Source organism: Barbus barbus (genome assembly GCF_936440315.1).
Source record: "Barbus barbus genome assembly, chromosome: 48".
In the NCBI taxonomy this organism is placed as follows: Eukaryota; Metazoa; Chordata; class Actinopteri; order Cypriniformes; family Cyprinidae; genus Barbus; species Barbus barbus.
The window spans coordinates 13,341,463-13,365,664 of NC_136726.1; the positions used below are offsets into that span (position 1 = coordinate 13,341,463).

General features: G+C 35.5%; 2 protein-coding genes across 3 annotated transcripts in view; one reads left to right on the plus strand and one right to left on the minus strand.

Annotated features, from left to right (window-relative positions):
• The window catches only part of LOC306867071 (lysine-specific demethylase 7B), a 31,642-nt gene extending 23,766 nt beyond the window's left edge, over positions 1-7,876 (minus strand). The window contains exon 1 of the mRNA XM_079412554.1: positions 7,752-7,876. Coding sequence (XP_079268680.1) covers positions 7,752-7,849 — 98 coding nt within the window. The 5' untranslated portion in view covers positions 7,850-7,876. The remainder of the gene's footprint in view (positions 1-7,751) is intronic.
• A 2,131-nt stretch (positions 7,877-10,007) lies between these two features.
• Positions 10,008-24,202, plus strand: part of LOC306867060 (G1/S-specific cyclin-D2-like) — a 160,515-nt gene continuing 146,320 nt past the window's right edge. Inside the window, exon 1 of one of the 2 annotated variants that reach the window (XM_079412525.1) lies at positions 10,008-10,293. In XM_079412525.1, the coding sequence (XP_079268651.1) occupies positions 10,231-10,293 (63 nt within the window). In that variant the 5' untranslated portion in view covers positions 10,008-10,230. The remainder of the gene's footprint in view (positions 10,294-24,202) is intronic. The other variant, XM_079412526.1, reaches the window with a different exon arrangement.

A 24,202-nucleotide genomic window follows, 5' to 3' on the forward strand; every position in this document is an offset into this window, starting at 1 on the left:
GATGTCCCTCGCGGTTTGGACTTTGAACCCTTGCTAATTAGACTCCTGCAGCGCTGTTTGAACGCATGCAATTCATGCGTGTATTATAAAACAACGTTCTGCAGTGTATTTAATTGTTTAAGGCCATTTCGCGATTTAAATCATTATACAGTAACCAGCAACAACCACCCCTTCCTCTTCTCATCGGAGACATGAGATGCAGTAGTAAATGGTCTCTCGCTGTGCTTGTAATGATTTTTGCGTCTTTCTCTGACAGTTTTAAATGCTTCCGTCATATTTGCTGTAAGGGCGCGCCTCCATTTGACAGCGTCACGTCATTGTTCGGCACAATCCATTCGGTCTCTTTGCTTATTTTCAGCCGAACAATCAGTGCATCCCTAGTAATTAAGTCATCGAGTTGCTATATGATTGATATCACGATATGACAATTTTTTTATATCATGTAAAAATTTATACCGGTATTATCGTGGACGGTATGATATGGCACACCCCTACACAGCTGATTGTCCATAGGGCTCACACACTCAACAGATATGACTGTGATTGGCTACAATAATCATTGCTTCATGCTCTTCACAGACTGTGCTCACACAGAAGCATACAGGACCACTTGAAAGTCGCATCTATCAGTGGACCTGTCTGTGCGCATATATTAGGGATCCGCTGATAGACACAGCTTTCAAATGCTCCTGTGTGAGCGCTCGGTGAAGACCGTGAAGCAATGATCATTGTAGCCAATCACACATAGATCACATGGACTGCTTTTTGAGCTTAAAAACCCCTGGTCACCATTCACATTCATTGTATGGAAAAGAGCACCATGAGCACTCTCCTAAACATCTCCTTTTGTGTTCTACAGAAGAAAGCAAGCTCATACAAGTTTGAAATGACAAGGGTGAGTAAATGACAATTCTCATTTGTTTAACTTGCTGAAAGCATAAAGTATAGTTCTATAAGCTCAGGCCTGGGTGAACAAGTCATAATTAGCTTACTTGACTATTATTTATGGGGTCCCTAATTATGAGGTGGAAGTGTAGGGTTTCCGAGTTGGCCAGCAAAGCAGAACCTGACAGTGACCTCTCGTATCCATCAGTCCCAAGCTAGAGTTACTCATCATTTAGTGGACACCTCATCCTGTGTGACTTACAACACTCTAATTGCAAAGACAGTCCTCCTGGAATAAACTAAGGTTAAGTGCTTTGCTTGAGGGTATAATGATAGAACAGTAAGTTAAAGTGGCTGAGCAGAACTGTGAGGTGAACCCACACCCTTTGTGTTAGCAAATAGCACAGAGGACACTGTCTGTTTTGATGTGTGGCTGCACTTATTCGCTAAATTAAGCCTGGCTGAGGGAAGTCAGGGAGGAAACTGTGGGCAAAAAAAAAGCTCAGCCATCAGACAGTGAAGCAGCAGGAAACATAACATAAAACGAGGGTAATGAAAGATAAACTAAGCCTTCCCCTTTTCAACTTTGTCTCTTTGTGAACCCAACTGTCCGTCTTAAACACAGACGAGCCCCTGAGAGTAATGAGCACAGGAAGCTGCATTTAGCAGCATAGGAAACTAGGCTTTACTGCTTCAAACCCACAAACTCGGCCAAGACCATAACCCCAACAAGAGCAGGGGACTTCCTCAAGACCGACTGTGCTGCAAACTCTCACCTTTGTTTAGAGATCAAAACACAAACAAGACTGTAACTGCCACTGAAAATAGCATAGACTCGTACAGTTTAAACAAGAGATACACTACCGTTTAAAAGTTTGGGGTTATTTTTGGAAATAATTACTTTTATTCAGCTAGGATGCATGAGACTGATCAAAAAGCAAATACATTTATAATGTTACAAACGATTTTATTTCAAATACATAGTTCTTTTGAACTCTTTATCTTAAAAATTCCGTATCATGGTTTCAGCAAAAACATTAAGCAGCACAACCATTTTTAACATTGATACTAATGAGAAATGTTTCTTGAGCATATTAGAATGATTCCTGAAGGATCATGTGACACTGAAGACTGGAGTAATGATCACAGAAATAAATCACATTTTAAGATATATAAAAACAGAAAGCAGTTGTAATAATATTCCAAAATATTACTGTTTTTATTGTTGTTCTGATCAAATAAATGCAGTGTTGGAGAACATAGGAGACTTCTTTCAACCTTGGTTTGAGGCAACATTTCCACAGCTCTAACTGCTTTCCCTTTTCATTGCATTAAAAAACTATAAAAGCATTTATTATGACAAATGTGACAGATGACCAGTGAGATAATTCGGTCTATTCATAAAGTGGATAACGGTCTTGAAATCAATAGGTTGGCAACCTAAGGCCGTTAATCATAAGCAGTCTGTGAAAAATCCATCTGACAAACAGCTCAAATAATGTTGTTACTAAAGACTATAGAAAACCGATATGTACAGACTCTACTTGTTTAGAATCATGCAATCATATTTATGCAAGATATTTTATTGTCATTTAGCAAATGTAACTATACATAAGATTTCATCAGATTATTGTCACATTATGTTATCCTAATTGATCACAGCACATGATCGTCTCGTCATCATTAAGAATCCCTAATGTCCCGTACAAACACGAGGTGACTTTACGACCGGGCCAATCCTAGTCAAAACCTGCGCTGACAAGACAGAAGTCATCTATCTCTCCTCTGTGTTTTCAGCCTCAGAGGGACGTTGATGAATGGGGCTTTGAACTTGCCTCTGGGCAGCGAGGCCCCCATCAATCTTTCTACTCCTACAAACACACAAGCACACCCACACACGTGCATTATGCATGCAAATACACGCATTATTCAAAAGACAGAGATGCAAACAGAACCACAGTCCTCAGAACTGATTTAGGAGGATTTGCTAAGGATAAACTAACCATTTAAACGAGTCATTATAGCATTCCATTTCTAAGGTCACTGCAAATGCTGTAAAACTGGCCTGCACCTGACAGGTAAGAAAGAGGCCCAGTTGTACAGTTTCAACATATCAGGAATGAATATCAGGAGTTTCATAATCCTCAGAGGCCTTCACCCCCAGCAGCTCCTGCCTCCCAAACTAGGCTGTGCATGGAGCCAGATAACAGCCAGGCCCGGCGACCGGCTAGACAGCTTAATCCCATTTGTGGCAGGCAGCAGTGCCACATGGAACCTTTGAGTAACAGAACAAAACACATCAACCACGCATCCTGAAAATATGATTAGTCCTTGTTATCAACACACCACAACGCTGTAATGCAGAGATATAAAACCCCCTTGGCAATTCACTTGCAATTCAAACACAGGCCTACTGCAAGAATGCTTGAAAACCATGATAAATATTTATATTCTATCATAAGGGTGGGGAATTTGGGTTGTGAACTGTTTCTGATTGACTTCTGAAATGCAGTTATTTAGAAACTGAATTCAAACCATGTCAGTTCTAAGCTGTGGTGTGATTTGTGTAAGACATGCATTAAAAACAGAAAAGTGGCCCAAATATATATAAAAATAACAGTAATGATGATAAAATTATTTTTAATAATTTAAATCTTAATTTATATAAATTGTACACAATTATATATTAATTCCAATAATAATAATAAATATTATTTCAAATGTGTGTTTTTTTGTTTTATATAAAAATGTTAATATTATTTATATAATTTAATAATAAATTCAATAATAATAATATAAGTAATATAAATAATACTTATAATTTATAAAATAATATATAAGTATTTAAAAATATCGAACTGGAGGTCTTGTGAAAATAATATTTTTAATAATTTATATAAATAGTTTCATATATACAGTATATGCACCATTCAAATGTTAATAATAATATTATTATTAATTTCACATTTATATAAATTATTATATATATATATATATATATATATATATATATATATATATATATATATATATACAATAATTTATATAAATGTGAAATTAATAATAATATTATTATTAACATTTGAATGGTGCATATACTGTACATATGAAAATTTGAGATGAACTTTATTGTTCTTAACGGTCTTTATAGGTCTTAACGGCCTCTTTTACTGAACGGAAGAGGTACTTTTAATATAACGTCCGTGAGTGTTTGTCATATTTACATAAGATTTGACATTATCTGCACCTTTTGAGGTGTTAATAGACAGTTATCAATACATTTACATGTTAATTCGTTATCTTATTTTTCACGGTTAAACGGAATGTAGTTTCCTAAAGGAAACGGCGTTATGTAATAAATACTAGCTTAATTATTTTGAGGCTGATGAAGTGATAATTGTTAAAAGCAATGTTTTGCATGTAATATTTCAGACTTGTTGAGCTTGTGTGTTAATGCCCGCTCCGGGAGTTAACGACACCGAAGCCTGCTCGTGTGAGGACGCGATATTCTCAGCTTCTTCAGAAGAGAGGGAAAGATAAGGCAAGTAAACTTCATAATCCCATGTTATCAATTTTTTTTTAATTTTTTTTTTACTAGGAGTAAAATAATGTATGTTTGTTTTTGTTTGTCTGTATGTTGAAAGCCAGACAGGAGAGCATCATTCTTTTGAGATTAAATGCAAGTTATTTTTAGAAAATAAATGTTTCTGTTGTCTCTTGCCTGTTTACTTCACATTTTGATGCAACAACAGTGTGTTTATGTGTTCATATTTTATGTAAACCATTGATGTCTGTGTTTTTCATTGCAGAACTCAAACCAACTTTGGAGTTGTCTGATTTGGAGAGTCATCATTATTGGTCTTCCTTTCTTAAATATTATAGTTCACACAAAAAATTAATTTATTTGCTCTCATGTCATTCCAAACCTATAAGACTTTTGTCTGTCTTTAGAACACAAATGAATATATTTTTTCTTTCATAATTTTTTGTTAATCCATTGAGAGTCTAGATAATCTGTATTTTCAAGATTCATAAATACAGTTATTGTTGAAGTAATCCATTCCCATATTTATATAAACCTTAAATTATACGATAGCGAATATGTCTGTTCAGAAGAAAATATTGGTCTCCCAGACTTGCAATGGAGGACAAAAATTAAGAGAATATAAAATATATTTATTTGTGTTCCAAAACTTAGCAGAGTTTGTATGGGTCTGGAACAACATGGGGGAGAGTAAATTATGACCATTTTCATTTTTTGGTGAACTAACCCTTTAAAGAGCAGCCCTCGTACATGGAAACTTGTGAGGTATGTGAATGTCATGTTTTAATGTTTCAGTAAAGAAGTAGCTTTCTGAAAACAATATATTTAAACAATATTTCATGCCCTCACACTAGTGCTGCCACTATAGCATTCTAGAGCGCTGTGGTAGACAGACATTAAACAACCACACAAGCAGATGAAATGATAAAACAGACTATTTACCTATGCTTACTGATGTGGATGCACCTCTATCTGAAAATGGATAGTTTAATAATTAAATGTTTTCTTTTTTCAAATGTTTTTCTCTTTTTAGGCCACTGATGAAGAACAGGCGGTGACTGGGATGAATGCTGGTCAAAGAGTAGAATGACATTTCCCCCAAACTGATGCAACAGTGGTATTAAAGGAGGACGCTGCCCTGGATGTTGTAAAAGATGTCACATGCTGTGCTGATAGGGCTTCTTCATGACTACATCAATTATGCTAAAGAGATCATGAAAATTGACAGTAATGCATGATCTGTATTCATGGACTATGAAAAACTGTAAGTGTATAATTTGTAAAAACAATGTTAGACGTGTTGTTTAGTAGAAGTGGAGTTTAAACGCTGTTATTGATACACATGCTCAAATTCTCACACACATGCATCTGTTGAATGTTATAATATCAGTCTTAATTGTGGTTTATTTGTGTACTGCCATGCCAGAATAGTTTGTAAAGAACTTAACTATTTACTAATTGTACAATTATTGTACAATAGTGTTTTTGTATATTTTTATACAATATATAAAATTTACCAAAAAAGTCAAATTTGATCAGAAGTTATATTCAACAAATGTTCAATGCTTCATTTATAAACTCTGTAGCTGCCATACTTTGCTGCATTTCTTCTTACATGCATTTTTGACTGTTTTCCCTTGTTTTTAATAAATATTTACCTTTTGAAAGTCATTCTTTGTGTGATTTTAAAATGAACAAGATTTGTAGGTTTAATGCCTAGCTCGATCTGGGATCATTTTAGCCTAGCAATGTAGTAATTTTAAACCATAAAAAAGCAACCCAGCATGCTGGGTTAAGCATAATAACCGAGCGCTGGGTTGCCAAAATAACCCAAATTGGGTTGTTTTTAACCCAGCAGTTTTTAGAGTGTATGATGAAAATTACAGGCCTCTCTCATCTTTTTAAGTGGGAGAACTTGCACAATTGGTGGCTGACTAAATACTTTTTTGCCCAACTGTATATCACACACATCATTCAAATGTTAATAATAATAATATTTTTTTTTGCATTTGTTTAAACATTTAAGCTATATTATGAAGACATTGGATAGATATATATAAAGTCCTACCTTGTCTATAACACTTATTTAATAAACATCTTTTTCTTAAAGCTTGTAAACTGATAACAAACGTGCAACCCAGCTATTTCACAGTTACAAACAAGCTGCAAAACGATGTTCTCGCACGCTTTCCGGCAATATTTACAGTTCAAGCTAATTTCATTCCGAGCGTTTTACACATGGCTTCAGCTCAACGCTGCACGCGTCAAACGGTACCTATCCCTTTAAGAGGCGGAACCGTATGCCCATATTTGTAAAACTGGGGGATTTAAGTGCCCGACCCCTGCTGTCAATCAAAAAGACCAAACAATCACAGAAACCTTTAGGCACTGAGCTCCATTACAAACGTGACTTTCCTTTTTAGATTTAATACTCCCATAAAACCAAGCAAACCCCAAAATCAGACGCTACTTTCCAAGCAATCCGTAATGCACATTTAAAGCATTTAACGAGAGAAATAGGGAAGGGTCTGATCTCGTAAACTCAACCAAACGTCTTTGTTTAGCCCTGAAACTCTTAAAACCATTTTATTTTGTTAACGCCTCTACAAAAGTAACCATTGCGGTTTATAATATTTTTAACCATAAGAAACAAGTTAAGTCTTGAGAAAACATCACGCACGAGTTCACTCGAAAGCGTGCAAGTTTCAGCACCACATCAATCGTGACTCAAATCATTGCTATTTCTTTTTAATCCACTTTCTACTTTATTATCAGTAGTGGCAAAGTTGTTTTGTATTGTTTCTCTCTCTACTTATATTAACATTCCGATATTTGCTTTGACATATAACGTTAGCACGTTGCCCCAACTGCTGTTAAATATGCAATATAAATAAACCTTTACTTGACGTCTGACATACCACAATCTCACGTGCACTTGGATGCTGACATTTATTTACTTTTATGTGACACAAAACTACATAAGGGGTTAATGTCAGCTCCTCGCCACAAAGCTTCAGAGAAAACCCTGCATGAACCCATTTTTGCTGCTCGGATCGCTGGATTTTTTGAGAAGCAGCGGAAAAAACAGTCAAATGTTACTGCAAAACAATGGCAAAGCTTTAACCGACGGGTAACACGAGCGTTTATATTATGAAAACTGCAAACGGGGCGATTCACTGCTGGAAATATTGACAAAGCAGCGCGTGAAATCGCCTCAACGCTCGTCTTACTGACCCCCGAAGTGCCACAGGATTTCAAACGCGGATATTTCTGTTGCATTTCCAACGCAACGTGTGACGGTTGAAACGGTTAAAATCCTTACCTGCCGTGAAACCAGTCCTTACAAATATCGCATTCTATCATAAACCGGCTCACATCGTACGGCTGCCGGCAGACGCAGTACAGCTGGGCCGTCGCCATCTTCGGACTGTCCCCAAACAACGCAGCCGAGCTGGGATCGAGCTGGGCGGGGATTCCTTTAATTATGCGGAAACAACGCCGAGAGGAGAGCAGCGCGAGGGCGGGGCGTCATGCATCAACACTGCGCGCGACGCACGCCAAGTCACTTCATCATTACGTAACACGATGATAGAGGCATAATAAAAATTCACTGAATGAAACAAACGAGTTATGGATACATAAATTCAAGACCAATAGTTGTTATTTGTGTTAATATAAACTATAGCTAATAGTTAAGATCACTATAATGTACATCATGTTCATGCCTAATCATATTTTACTTTCATTAACTTTTTTTAAAACATTTTTATTAAAGAATGAAAGGTACTAGTTTCCTCCTTTTTTAAACAATAATAAAGTTTTAAGAAGCTGCATTTTACATGTGAAATATGAACATGAAAGTAAAGCTTTTTAAATGTGAAATCCTGATTTGATTGCAACAGAAGTATTTTTAAATTGAAAACATTTAAATGATCTTGACCAGACCATTTAACATTTAATTTCAGGAGATTAGGGTCAAACACTATCATTTTTAACTACAGTAGGTAATTATTAGCTTGCATATTGGTTGTTTATTAGTACTTAAGCACATATTAATTCTGTATTCTTCATGACCATATTCTGCATCCCATAATCCTAAACTTAACAACTACAACGACTACCTTACAAGCTATTAATACGCAGTAAATGAAGAGTTTATTGAGGCAAAAGTCATAGTTAATAGTGAATATGTGTTCCCCATTCTAAAGTGTTCAAAATAATTTAGGATACAAATTATTGGTTATTATCCAGCAGTGTACTTAATTTGTTATTTTCTTCTGTATGTCACTATTCCCTGTATGTACATGTTTCAAACATTACTTTATTTGCTGTAGACAGAGGCAGAAGTGAATTCACAGTTGAGAGTGAATGAGGCAGACAGTTTCAGTGAGGCTTCAGAGGTAAAGATTATTTACAGCATTGTCTATGATAAGATATTTATTTTAACATAGACTAATCAGACTAATGTATATTAGATCAGAACAGAATAAAGAAGTATTTGAATGTGCGAGTATCCATTACTGTGTGCCATGTACTGTACATACAACACACACAAAATACAATCTGAAATATGTAAACAATATTACCCTTATAAGGATATCTTTGTAACTTATACTCAAAAAGGTGCACATTAGTACCCTAGAGTACCAATATGTACCGTAATGTACTACTATGAAACTCTTTGGGGTAAATAAGGTACAAAGATGTCCTTTTAAGGGTACTGTCCCAGTGACAAGCTGTTGTATTTCTTTCTTTCTTTCTTTTTCTCTTTTCTCTCTTTCTTTCCTTCTGTTTTATAATCATATATAATAATATAATCATAAAGCATATTAAGCAAAAAGGTATGATTCAAAATAAAAAAGGGTTAACTGAAAAAACAAACAAAACAGGTATAACACTAGACATTCCACCCCCCCACTTTTGAAATGATGGCTATTTGAATATTAATTCCTTTAAATAATGTATGCAAATTAGTTTGAAATATTATTTATATTTGGAAAACCTATATGTATTGTCATTTTATTGTCATGTGGTTATTAATGTAACTTTTTTGTTAATATCAGTATGTTTACCACATTTTTTTACTCTTGATATCTATGATTCACATTTAAAAAAAATATTTTATGATTTTTTTTTTACGTTATTTTTATGAAAATTAAGCAGCCCCATTTAAAAAAAAAGCATAAATGAAAAACAGTAGCCTACAACAAAAGTTATATAAATATATTAGAATTAAAAAATATATAATTATTTTATTATTAATTTTATTTTATAATTTATATATATATATATATATATATATATATATATATATATATATTTTTTTTTTTTTTATTTTTTTATTTTTTTATATGTGTTGCATTATGTAATAAGCGTAAATAAGGATTCCTGCTGGTCATAAACAATGCCACTAATGATGTATTATGCTTTTATGATTTCTTTGTATCATTCTTTGTTTTCTTGCTGTCTTTGTTACATCACATTGCTTCCCTGCAGTGTCGAATAGAGTATAATAATAAATCTTCTCATGTCGAAACTAAGTAGAAGGTTGAAAATGGCACCACCTTGTGCAAAATCTGATCATTACAGCCGATATAAAAGCGCAACTCTCTGATTTAATACCCGCAAGCGACGCGACAAACTAAAACGGTTGTATTATTATAATGAACATGAAGCGGCGTTGATTACAAGTTTGTCGCGTCGCGTCAGATGGGCTTTAACCTTCTGGGCGTCGCCTTGGCTCGACCCGGACCAATCGGGATTGCGCTCAATACTTTGTAAACAACACAGTTGCACGCTGTATGAAAACTTACTACGAGAGAGGGTGTCGCGTGCCGAAGACCGCCAGAAAATCTCTTCATTCGGTAAGGGGCATGTTTAAAATATTTACAGGTTTTGTGAGCTTAAATGTTTGTCACGTCGATGATACAAGCACTTTTCTCATCTCTGAAAGAACGAGCGCAAATACGATGTTGGCAGACATCCGGGACGTTTGTCGGTGAAACATAGTGTATTTCTTTGGCAAAATCTCTGTTTGTTGTGACACGACGAGTAGCTTTAGGAGTAACTAAAGGGATATTCTTACTAAGGTGGTCATTTTTGTTTCTGGTTTGTTTTGTAAAAGAACGAAGCGTAAAGAGATCCTTATCGTAAGTGATAAACTGTTGCGCAATTGAGCCCTGGGAACATCGGTGGGCGGATTTGCGCTTTGTTATTATTATTATTGTAATATCGTGATGTTCAGGGGTCAAGATGTTTAGTTCACATTTCCATGACTGTTAAAGGTGTATGTAGGCAAATTTATGGCGGAGGATGGCTCAAAATGTGAAAGATATTCTCAATTATATACATGTACACTCAGTAATTTTAAATATGGGTCCTTGACGTGACGCTTGTTTTTGTCCGGAAGTGAATCAAAATGCAAGAATGATTTGAACACACTGTTTTATTAATAGTTTTATTGTGTGAAGTAAAAGCAATTTAGATTTTTGTAAAAAAAAATCTAAGTAAAAAAACAGTCTTGGTGGTGTAACTGTCCACAGATTGTTAAACAAGTCAAATTAAAAGGCTAAAATACTTTATTTATTGAAAAAGTGTTATATTATAACATTATGTATCGTTTTTGAATGTTTGTGTATGGAGAACTTTGTATAGGCTATCAAAGTCAGTAAAGAATTACCAATAGAAGAGCCCATTTTGATGTCATTGTATAAAAATAATATATTTTGTTAATATAAAGATATTTTATTACATTAGTTATTAAAAACAATTAAGTAATTTTAAAATATTTACATTTTGAAAACATTGTAAACCAAAGTCAGTGTGGCATAGGCCTGACTAATATGTAAGAACTTGTTTTGTTGTCATATGTCTTAAAAAAAAAAAGTTTTTACCTTTTTATGAAGACACTGTTTATTTATTTATTTATTTAAGAAAACAAAACAGTGAAGCCTTTAAAAAACAATAATTTAAGAAAACTTTGTAAATCAAAATCAGTGTTGCATAACCAGCAATAAGCAAAATGAACCCAATAAGAATTTTTTTGTCATATTAGTTTTTAAAATATAACATTTTTCTTTACCTTTTTATGAAAAGGCAGATTTTGTTACCGTCAAGATCTTTTAGCCTTTAGATATTTATAATTCATCTTTAATAACAACAGTTAAAAATGTAAAATAATTTTTTCACATCGATAAAGTTGTTTGTGTATTCAAGGTTTAAAAATATGTTTTTGTACTTTACATTATGGTTCCACTGTATGACATTTTTTTGTCATTAAATTAAATAAAATGTGTTAGTAAATATGAATCTTTTTTTTTTTCCCAAAAAATGTATAATTCCAACATGATTACAGAATTTTATGTTTCTAAGAACTTGATTTGTGTGTTTTAAAATCAATTTCTATCATGCTTACTCATTGGCCCATGCATGTGACTTTTTGTAGAGGTCCAATAAAGGCAGAGTCCCTGAGCTGTGAATGGCATCCCAAGCAAGCCAGAGTGAATACCTTGGCTGTTATTAAAATCCATCAGGGAACAAACTTGTGGATCTTTTGCTGAACTAATCCAACCTAAGTGATCAAAGCTAGACTATATAGTTTGATTGTGTAATATTCATCTTAGTGAGTCATTTGTAATAACAACACAATGGATGCTTTTAAGTGCACCGTCAAGTTTCAACATTTTCGTAGCTGGAAGGTATATGGCATTCAATACCTGTTTCTACAGTGATTGTTTGCTTTAGTCATGTATGCAGTGCTTCCTCTGTGAAATTTGCTCAACACATGCTTTTCCGAATGCAAGTACAAACCCAAAAACAAAACAGAAAATGCCTCAGCAGTTTCAGTTTTTGGGTAATTGCAGAAGGCAAGGGGCAAGTCTGGCAGGTGCTCGTTTAAGACATCGAACATGAACACAGGATGTGGGCACAGCCTTCATTTTAGAGCCTCGGCGCTGCACAAGTTCATCCAGAGTCCTCTCTCCTGAGGAAGAGGAGGAGGGGAGGATGTAGCTTCCTGCCGGGGGGCTCGATCAGGAACACAGTGTCTCTGACTCCTGAAACAGATGCAGGGAGGTCTTTGTCCTTCAGAGAGCAGGTCCCACAGTGCATCCCAGCAGTGTATTTGACAGAACAAAATGATTTATTGAATTTTTCATTATTGCAACGATTTGTCAAGCTATACCTGATTTCTATCAAGAGTGTTAAAGCACCCTTCTTGGTTGAAAATCAAAATGGCTGATCTTTCTGTGTGGCCGTTATGGTTGATTTATCTCCTACGCATACTGTCACCTGCTGTGGTTTTAAGAGACTTGGCTTCTGAGAAATGACACTGTTGACTTTCTGTTACTTGTGAGATCAGTGTTTCGATTTGGAAGAACAACTGAAGGAAAGAAGTTTAGGAAATAATATTTTAAAACACCAATTGTATCAAAGTATATTAAAGAAATACATTTTTATATTGTGTTTGATATGATTTAGTTTGATATTATTTTATTTATTTAATATAAGTTATGTATGTGTGTGTGTACACATACATAACACACACACATACACATATATACATACATACACACACACACACACACACACATGTTGGTTTTTGTGGTTTATGGGGACTCTCCATAGGCGTAATGGTTTTTATACTGAACAAACTGTGTGTGCTATTGCCCTACACCAACCCTACACACCTAAACTTAGCCCTCACAGGAGACTTTGTGCATTTTTAGATTTTCAAAAAAACACCATTTAGTATGTTTTTTAAGCCTTTTGAATTACGGGGACATAGGCAGTGTCCTCATAAACCACCTCATATTGTAATACCTCTGTCATACCCATGTCATTATACAAATTTGTGTCCTCATAAACCACATAAACATGCACACACACACACACACACACATATATAACATTGTAATTCTGACTAGATGTGTGCCTAGAAGTTGTTGAGTTGCTTTTTAGAATCACAGAAAACATCCCTTCAAGTAATTTTGATTTCACACACTAAATTTATTACATATATCAAAGTGTTGAACCACCAACAGAGAATACAGTTAATTAATAGTGGTAGTGAAAATGTGAATTGCTCAATGCGTGCATCCTCACACTCCTTCTGTGCACTTCTATGTTTTGTTTGTTGTTCTTCTGAAGCGGAAATGACAGTAGTTGTCTTCTGAGCAGCTGTTTGCGGGCACTGATAGAATGACAGTGAAAGGCTCATCTGGGGCAACTCTGCGTCATTGTTTCCTGGAATCTATGCTAATTAAAATAAAGACAACAACAAAAAAGTTATCAGCATAAATAGGCTTTAATATATGCATGATAGTTTGAATAATTTTCTATGATTATTTTGAAATAACGTGTACTATTATAGAGACTGGCTTCTGGTTTTAGCTGAAAATATTATGCAATAATAATATTATGTAATTCCAGTTATTTCACTAGGCTATTGTTTAATGGTGCTTTACACAATACAAATATTAGTATCAATGTACAGTTAAGCAGGCCAAACTAGCATGGTTAGGACGAGTATGAATCTTGAGATGAATCATAACATATTAGTCAGAAAAACAGTAGTAATTTCCATTGGGAAGTGGCTTAGCAATAAAAGCTCTGACTTGCCTATGAGTTATTCATTATGGTAAATGGTTTGTATTTTTTAACAGGAAGATCTTGGGTTAAATCATACATGGGAATTTTTTGACTTTAGTAAAGTCCCTCAAAATCTGGTTTGACTCCTCTCTTTTAGTTTATGCTGTAAAAATGACCTAAAACTGTGATATAAATGTTTAGCTAACACAATAGTGTGTTGGTAAATCTCAATAAAGAAAGTGATAGCTTAACTTTACACAAAGGAATAAGGATACCTGATACGTTTCTTTGACAATGCTGCCATCTAGTGGATGAAAGATCAGATTTGAGTAACACTAGAGAAAATTTGGTTACATATTTTCTGTTTACGGTACTGTAAGTAAATATACATAGAATTATGTAACTCAGTTATGTTTAAAAACATCAAGCTATTTTGTATATGCCATGTTGGTCTATATTTAGCTTCTAAGTTATATTAATGTATATGTAATGTGGCTCGCTGACACATTCTGGAAGAGTAATTATGCTACATTTTAATGTCAATTCAAGCTTTGCTTCAATTTTAATTTCAGCATATTTATCAGTGTTTAAATGTATTTTTATTATGCATATTAATGTTTATATTTTATATATATATATATATATATATATATATATATATATATATATATATATATATATGTATATATATATATATATATATATGTATATATATATATATATATATGTGTACATGAATAAAACAAAATGTATACATGAACAGTGTTATTAGTATAGTTTATTTATTATTAATATTATTATTATTATTATTACTTTTATATTTTAGCTTTACATTTACATTTTAGCTGAAGTTTTATTCATTTTGTCATTTATTTTTGTCATTTTAATTAATAAAAAAAAATTCTATATATTTTTTTTCTTCTTTTTTACTATCGTTATTAGTCTTTTCTTGTCTTTCTCTGCTAAGGATGACAGTGTTATCAATAACGGTAACAAAAGAATGAATGAATGAATTAATAACTCAATGAAAATGAATAATATTATTTAACTAGCTATTTACAAAAAATAAGAAAAAGGAAAAAGAAGCAGAAAAAAAGAATATCTCACATTAAAAATCTCCTTTTCTATCGTCTCTTCTTTGCCTCACCTCCTATCATTAGTCACCCTCAAATCAAAATTACTGAAAATATTATGTTACAACCGATTAGAAGAAATGTGACTATATTATATCTAAATGTGGCACAACTGTATATTATTATTATTATCATTATTAGAATACATACCAACTGTATGCTAACATTATTGTTACTTTTTTCTTATTTATTCTTTCTCTCCCTATCATTTATTGAAAGGCTGTGGAAAATGTTTACATTCTGTTTATTCATATATCTTTGGTTTTGGTATATTGCTTTTTGTTGTTGGTGGTGGTGTTGTTTGTTCATTTTTCTGTACTTTATGTCTACTGTCATTTTTCAATTTGTCACATTCTCAATTTAAAAAAATCTATATAGATCAAATTATTATTTTTTTTCTCCCCCAGTTTTAGTCATTTATTAGCAACTTCAACTTATTTCAGTTAGTTGCCAAGGCAAGATTTGTAATTTTCATTCAAGTTTTTAAATTTATTTTAATTTTTAAAAATTATTTAATTTTAAATAGCTTTATTTTACTTACGGAAAACAATTTGAATAGTTTTTAATTTTAGATTTAAGGAACAATAACAATACTGTAAATCAATAAATGTGTTCTTATGGAATTATATTTTACATATTTAAATTTTATTTTTTTGCAACACTGACAACTATATCTTAAATATCTGAAATATTAGAAATAATGAAAAACTAAGCAATATAAGAAATATGAGAAATAATAACAAGGACAATGAGAAATATAGGCCTATATGTAAACAAGAGTAATACAAGTAGTACCACGTGTATTCCAGTAGGTGTCAGCAAACACCTACTTAACTGATGGTTGTTGCTCCTCAAAGAGGGATTTTCCCTAGTATTCTGAACTTTACTTGATATCCTCTGCTTCCTTTGGCAGAATGTATGAAGCACTGTCATATTCACCACTAGTGGATTCTAGTTTTTTTTCTTCACTCTGCCACGTTAACAAGAAGCAGCCAGGATATTACCTACAGAGTAACCCGAGCCGTTTGTGGTCCATGACTGAAAAATAATGAATAAAGAGTAATTATTGACACACAGGATCCAAAGTTCAGTGACATACTGTATGCACACACATTGGGAAAAACCAAGCGTGGCACAGCGTTTGAAATGAGACCCGCATGCTGGGCGAAGTGTGGGATTAATGCAGCTCATTGAGAGACAGTCCTAGATGCATGTGTGAGATAAGAGAGGTTTGTCTGAAAATGAGAAGCTATGGATGTGAATGTGGCGTCAGACTGAGAGGACTGTATATGTAAAAATGGGCGGTCAGCAGGAAAACTGTGCTGCAGACCTCCTCACCTTCCTGTTTAAGCAGACTGCTCTTAATTAGCTCGCCCTCCACAGCCGCCCAGTAAGATCAACAGCTTAATCAGGCCGGGCCGACTGTAGCCTCTCTTAATTAGAACAAATAAATGAATCATAGTCGCAGTGGTCACACACAGGAGTGCCTGTCGACTGGACGTGAATATTGTAATTGATTTCTGTGCAATTTAGATGCTGGTTTGCTTAACTAGCAAGTTTTCTTGACCAGTATAAAAATCAACTGGTCTTTTTCTGTTTCTTTAACATTCATCATCATCTCTTATCAAAGCTTGTTACGCTTAATATTGAAACGGCTAATAATAAAATGTGACATTCTGTAGTTTTGTCTCATATTCATCTTTTAATCATATTTGTAAATGTCTCGACTCCACAGCCAACAGGGCAATTTGGCCTTTACTGTTCCAATACTTATGGAGGGCACTGTATATCTGAAAAAGTAAAAAACAAAGAAACAAAGAAACAAAAAAAATATAGGAATTTGCATTTGTAATCCGCTTAACAAATTTAAATGGCCATGGTGCCTCTGGTTTGTGTTAGCGTTAATATGTAGAAACTATACATGGCTTTATATAAATACTGTTTAAGTCTATGGTATGTCAATTGAGATGGCAGGATAAATGTGTATATGTGTGTGTTCTTACACAGAGCAGGCAGAGAGCACAGCATACGACACTGTGTGGGAACCTGAAGGCACACCGACTGAGAATGGCAGTGATGGATGTCTGACCCTCTCCCACAATCCCACTGTTTCTGCACTGTCCCTTCTCTCTCAACACTCCTTATTTCACTTTAATTCCAGCTCTCCCACAAACAAACGGTAAATCTTGACATCACCGCTTCTCCACCACAGGACTCAAACTCTGTTTGATGCTCACGGCTCTCTAAAAGGTGGCTATTATGCTGTGATATGCTCACTGTGATTTTTACCCACTTCATGAGAAATGGACACAGGACTTGCCTAGGGAGCAAAAAAGTGGATTCGGCTGAATAATTGAGCTTTCTTTCATAGCCAATTGTGAGAACAACCGCTTTTAAAGTGTCTGTTGCTCTAGTTCAATAACGCTGAGAATGAGGCCTTTAACACTCAATAAGTTGTGTAAATGCCTCTGTCACAAGCGCTCCATAGATGCTTCTGTGAGGGGGACCACAAGCGACTGTTCAGTCAAAATTGAGCCGCTGGTTTTGAAAATCTCCATCTGTGGTTTTCTGTTTGGACGGTTTTCTGTTCTTGTTCGTCACCATCGCTGTAGCCTAGTTTCTGAAGGCCAGGCCTGTTACGGGGACTTCATTGGTCAGCTTTACATCAGCTATGTAAAGTAATGACCTCACGGTATGAATAAGCACAAATGCTGCGATTTATCGGATAGGTGTAGTCCTGTTTGAGAGTGTCACCCAACAGACCAATCAGATGCATCTATAGATATGATGTCATCACGCAATTTTGGATATTCCTCGGCTTTTTAAAGCAAGCCACGGTGTACTGCAGGACTAGCAGGTACCCCTAAAGGTCCCAAACCCTCTCCCCGGCACAGAGAACCCATACAGGGGGAACAACCACAGCCTTTGTTGGCCACCCCGTGGATCTCACACACAGTTAATATAGACTTTTCCCACTGCCTCTGCCAAGAGTCTGAAGTCATTTAATGAAGTGGCGCTGAGTTTGGAAGGAACCAGTGTGTTGCTCGGCGCTGACAGAATGGAAAAAGCGGGGGCGCTGTGCGCGCAATGCGGGGCCCTGATAGCTAGTCACCTCCGCGGTGCCGAACACAAGAACACCATTGAGACCGTGCAGGGATCCAGCCTTAACTTCGACACCCCCTGCTCTCCCCATTAAGTGATACGCATGCACAGTTGTACGCTAGTCGGAGAATTGCAGGGCAGGGACGGGTGCCTTCTTTGTCGTGGCGGTAATGGATCTGTTAAGAGAAGAGCTTGGCCTGAAATGAATTACTGGTAAAGCACTTATTGGGGTCTATTATATAACATTTTATAGATCTCTCTCAGTCTTCTTTTAAATTGATATCTGAACCAATGACGTATTGTGTCCATGATAAAAAGCAAAAGTCTTTTAAATATATAGTTTAAAGCATAGTCCAATGTATGCATTCATATAGTTTTGAAAAACTTTTATGCAATTTTCAAGAAAAGGCGAATGTCTTGTAAAACAAGTTGGTTTCATATGGTTTTGAAAAACTTATAGCCTACCATTTTAAAAGAAAGTTTAACATTAATGACTTTAAAATTTACATGTCATGTGGTGTAACCAAAAAGTAAAAAAAAAAAAAAAAAAAAAAAAAAAATATATATATATATATATACAAATACAAAAATACATATTATTATTTTTTCTTATGAATACATGTGAGTGGACACATCTTAATTATTATTTTTCAAAATATATATAAAAAAAATCAAGGTAATTTTTTTTTTAATGAATCATTATTCATAATCAGTTTTGCCACATGAATTAGAGAATCAAATCTGAGTGGGTTGTCACTATGATATAATCTAGTTTTATATATTTTTCTATTTCAGAATGTTGGTTGCGCAACATGACTTTAATTTTGTGGAAGTTTTTCAAATATTAATTGTCAGTTTCGCTTATTGAATTAAGCCAAACTGCTTTTAATAGCAAAGGAGGCTATTTTTCTTCTTTGATATATATATTTTAGATATAAAAAAACAAGCATCACCTCATTGACTTGTCTGTGAATTGTTTCGTAATCTCATAAATTGAGTGGTTGTTTTTATGAGAATAAAAGGTCCACTCTTAAACCTTGCCATGTTTCTGTTGTTTTAAACCATTTTCTATAACTCTTAACTTAGTCTTTAGCTTGTAGCTGATTCCCTCTAGTTTCCCCGCTCCCATTCAGATATCAAACAGTATGTTCACAGATTGCTTCCTCTTGCGCTTTCCCGTCACGCAGCTGTTTGGTTGCGAGCCCCGCTCCTGCCACCACCAGAACCCTTCAAGTGTCATCTTCCTCCAGTTTGATTCACAGTCCTCATCCGTCTCTCTCTCTCACAGACCCACACTGCTTACTGTTCTCTCCAAACCATTGAGGGACTGTCATCACACCGACTCAGTGTGTGTCTTTCAGAGGGTGCCTTGTTTTCATGGAGGCCATAAGCCTTCCCATAAATCCTCACACAATGTGGTTTTGTCTGGGCTTTGGATTTTGAGAGCAGGGCCGGGGTGCCTTCACTGCATCTGCGTGGCTTCTGTCGCCCTGGCTCCACGTGTCTATGTGCCTATAACGAGGCCTGCTGCCCAACACACACAGAAACGGAGTCATTCACCCTGCCTGCGTTCAGCTGTGTGCTGCTATGCTGAGCGTTTCTCTTACTGCTGCCATACTTCCTTGTTGAGGCTCGAATGAACTCGTTGTCTGTAGTCTTGATCCTCTTGGTAGCCTCAAATTCCACAAATGCTCTTGCGTACATTTGGTATGATAAGCTCCAAACTCCAGTTATCGATTAGCTGTCTTAAAACGTTTTAAGTAAGTAATTTTCCAGACATTTCTAGACATATGGATGCTAGGTCTTAGGATGAAATGCTGGTTTGCTGCTGTTCCCACCAGGTTTCTTAACTAGCAAGTGTCTCAACCAGTTTCACTAGAAAATGTTTTGGTAGTAAACAGCATAGCTGTTTTGGACCACCAGTTAGATGAGTGCCAAACTAGGAATTGCCAGTCTTAAACTTAATATTTTTTAAATTGATTAGTCAGTTGGTTGCTAAGTCAATTCATTGTCTTAAGGAAGTTATGTATAATTAGAGGAATCAATTAATGGTTTCCTTTCTTATAGGGCATTTATGCAAAATGTGACAAGGTGCACATCAATTAAAGCAACACTGCTAAAATATCTAAATTAAAAAATATTTTACATATTTTTAAATTATATTAATATTAATTTAAGAAAAACTATGATATTTTAAAAATGTATTAAAAAAAATTCTTAGATTTTTTTTTATTTTAGTATTCACAGCTTCATCTAGTCTAATGAATCCCCAAAAGTATGGATAAAAACAAAGCATACTTTTGGGCTTTAAAGGAAAGTTCACCAAAAAATAAAATTTTATTGTATTAACTTTGTCGTTCCAAACTTGTATGGCTTTTTCTTCTGTAGAGTATAAAAGAAGATATTTTGAAGAATGTTTAAAGGGATAGGTCACCCAAAACTGAAAATTCTGTCATTAATTTGCTTACCCTTCATGTCGTTCCAAACCCATAAGACTTTTGTTCATCTTCAGAACACAAATTATTGATGAAATCCGAAAGCTTTTTGACCTTGCTTAGACCTCAATGCAACTACAACAGTCAATGCCCAGAAAGGTAGTAAGGACATCATTAGAATAGTATATGTGACATCAGTGGAACAACATTAATTTTATGAAGCTACGAGAATACTTTTTGTGCGCTAATAAAACAAAAATAATGGCTTTATTCAAAAATGTAATCTCTTCTGTGTCAGTCAAAGCACGTTCACGAGAGTACCACCATGCATGTCTGTGGTGCCACTGCGCCTTGTTTGCAAACAGAGGAATGCACACGCATGCGTCGTGGTACTGTCATGAAAGCGAGTCGAAGACTGACACAGAAGAGAAGAAACGGTTGAATAAAGCTGTTATTTTGTTTTTTCTTTGCACAAAATAATTAGTCTTGTAGCTTCATAACATTACGGTTGAACTACTGATGTCACATTAATTATTTTAATGATGTCCTTACTACCTTTCTGGGCCTTGAATGTGTCAGTTGTGTTGCTGTCTATGCAGGGTCAGAAAGCAATCAAATTTGATCAATAATTTGAGTTCCGAAGATGAAGGTCTTGCAGGTTTGGAACAACATGAGGGTGAGTAATTAATGACAGAATTTTCATTTTTGGGTGAACTATCCCGTTAAGCATTTTTTCTATACAATGAAAGTCAGTGGTGTCCAAAACAATACTGTTCCCCGAAAAACACTGAGACACTTTAATTTTGGGGTGAGTTATATGACTTTCATCAGAAACAGCCATGAGATTGCTGTTATTTTCACACCACACAACTATCTGTTGTTGACGATATCAGTTTCAGTCAAAACACGTTTCACACCACAAGACTTGGATTGCAGACAGGTTTAGATATTTAAAGGATACTCCACCCAAAAATTTAAATTCTCTCATCAATGACTAGTATTTTTCTCACACACACCTATTGTTTCATTGATTTATCACCTGGGGTTGGATGAACTATCATGTTCACGTTGTGTTTTTTTTTTTGGAGCACCAACTTCAAGTTCCTGAATTTATGAACGTTATGTACACGTTATATGGACTCGTGTAGTGTGTTGGCGGCATAAGATGAGAAAAGGAAGAATTCTCTGACTCTTTAAAGAAACACCAGAGAAGGTGACTGCGTTCAAGTCAGGAGTGTGTTGAGCTCCCCCCAGAGGCCCCCGTCGCTGCCTGATACGTGCTGACATGGAGTGTGTACGTTTGACTGGCGAGGAAAAAAACACAAAGTGTGCTTAGAGTGTGCCAGTTTACCAGTTTGGTGGTCTTCTTCTGAAGGCTGTTAATTAGTGCAGAATGCAGCCTACAGTTCCACTGCCAGCTCTGATGAAAAGAGAGAGAGAACGGACAGGGGAAACGCAGAGATAGAGAGAGATCAAGGGTATAAGGCGAAGACTTGAATGGCTGCCAAGGGCGAGGAATTCGTGATGGGTTTAGAGAGAGATCCCACATGCCCGTGTGGAGTGTGGAGCCTTGTTGCGCTGATGGCTTCTGACCTGGTTCAGTAGGGTTGACTGCACAAAGCTTTCACTTTCCTCGGCGAGCGTCATAACATCGGTGCAGACATTTCGGCTCCTTACATCACCGGTTAATAATTCATGCTCTTTCGCTTGACATCGGCGAATTTCCTGCACGCACGAGGAACCGTACACCGCAAGGAGGTCAAGCCATGTGATGAGCCTCTGGTGAGCGTGTGACTGACCCCGATGGCACGAGAATCTTGTGAAGTCGCTCAGGCCAAGCGAATGCGCCCGGCACCAGCGAGAGACATCTGAGAAACATCAAAAGCGCCTCTCACGTGTGGGCCGGGGATGTGCACAGCCTGGCCTTATTTAGCGCTCTCTCGCTTCGTGTGCACAATGCGAGAGCATGATTTAACTCTAGTCTCTGCTTGTCGCACTCTATTTAAGCACTTTTCTGGAGGGTACCCGGCCCCAAGTGAGCAGTTTCAGAACGTCCCTCTTGTTTTAACTGCAATGTGTTTGGAAAACATTGGGCCTAGTGGCTTTGCTCTCGCTCCCACTATCCGGGAGATATAAATGACTCCTGGCAGACAGACAAAGAAGTCTGCTTATACTTAAAGGCCATACGCTTTTATCGAAAGAAAGCCTTTACACACACACACACACAGTCTCGCCCGGTGGCTTCTCTCGAAGGAATAGCAGAGTAGACGTTTGGCAGAGCGAATTGAGGAGGATTCCTCCATCGCTTATAAAGCAACTTTGCCACCCTGAGAGGCCTTACGTAGGCCGACCTCACTGGGGAGAAGGTCAGGAAAATGGAAAAGAACATTATGTAACTCCGGAGTGGTTCAAAAAGATGGGATTCAAGGCCTTCCTGGTTTCCTTAGGCTTCATATGGTTTTCACATTCTAAACTAAAATACAACAATTATTATTATTTTTTTTTTAATTTTTGTGTTTTTATTTCAGTATGACAGTAAGTGTTCAGGAAGTGAGGGGGGGGTTAGCCGGGAATCAAGCTCGGGACGCCTGAAGTGCTACAGGGCTACATGTCGACAAGCTATTGGCGCCGACAAAACCATGACTTTTAAATCTCTACTTTGAACTAACCACTTATATAGTATTTAGTGTTCATTTTTTGCGGGCTTTCACAATAACACTTTTGGTGTACACTTGGATTTGTTTGATGTCAGAGTTTGGTTCGTTTGGGTAATGTGAAGCAATAGCACAAAAAACTACAGTAGAACAAATAAATAAGAAATGCTACAAACATTGTATAAAGTAATCAAATGTATAAAAACACTGTATATTCTTCATTGTGTAAATTAAATATATATATATATATATATATATATATATATATATATATATATATATATATATATATATATATATATATATATATATATATATATATATATATATATATATATTTCTTCTTATTAAAGTTACAAAAGTGATTTTGTCAAGAGCAGCGAGAGATTTTCTCTCCTTTATTGTTTAATTAACATGAATATTATACTGCTGTCACTTTAAGAGCTGCCCGGATCCAGTATACTGTTACACGTGTGTTTTCTGTCTGAGCTGTTTGCTTTCAATAAAGGTCTTAATTACTGTTTATGAGGATACTTGCAAAGATTTCTCAAGAGTTCTCAAGTCTCTTCTCTTTTGCTGCTGTTTGCATTTCAATGGCTTAAAATCACTTGTTTTTAAACCATAATGCTTAAAAATGTGTGCAAACAATAAGTTGTCATGAGAACGTAGCACGGAAAAATCATGTGAGCGTGTAACCGCGATAGAGAAGATAGTCCAAAATCTCTACCAGTTGACCAATACGGTTAATCGTGTCTACAGGTATATCGGCCACCCCTAGCACCTTTACAGTTTTTGTTTTGACGAGAATATGTATTCCGTTTTGTGTTTCGTGATGTTATATTCATACATTTTAGACTATTT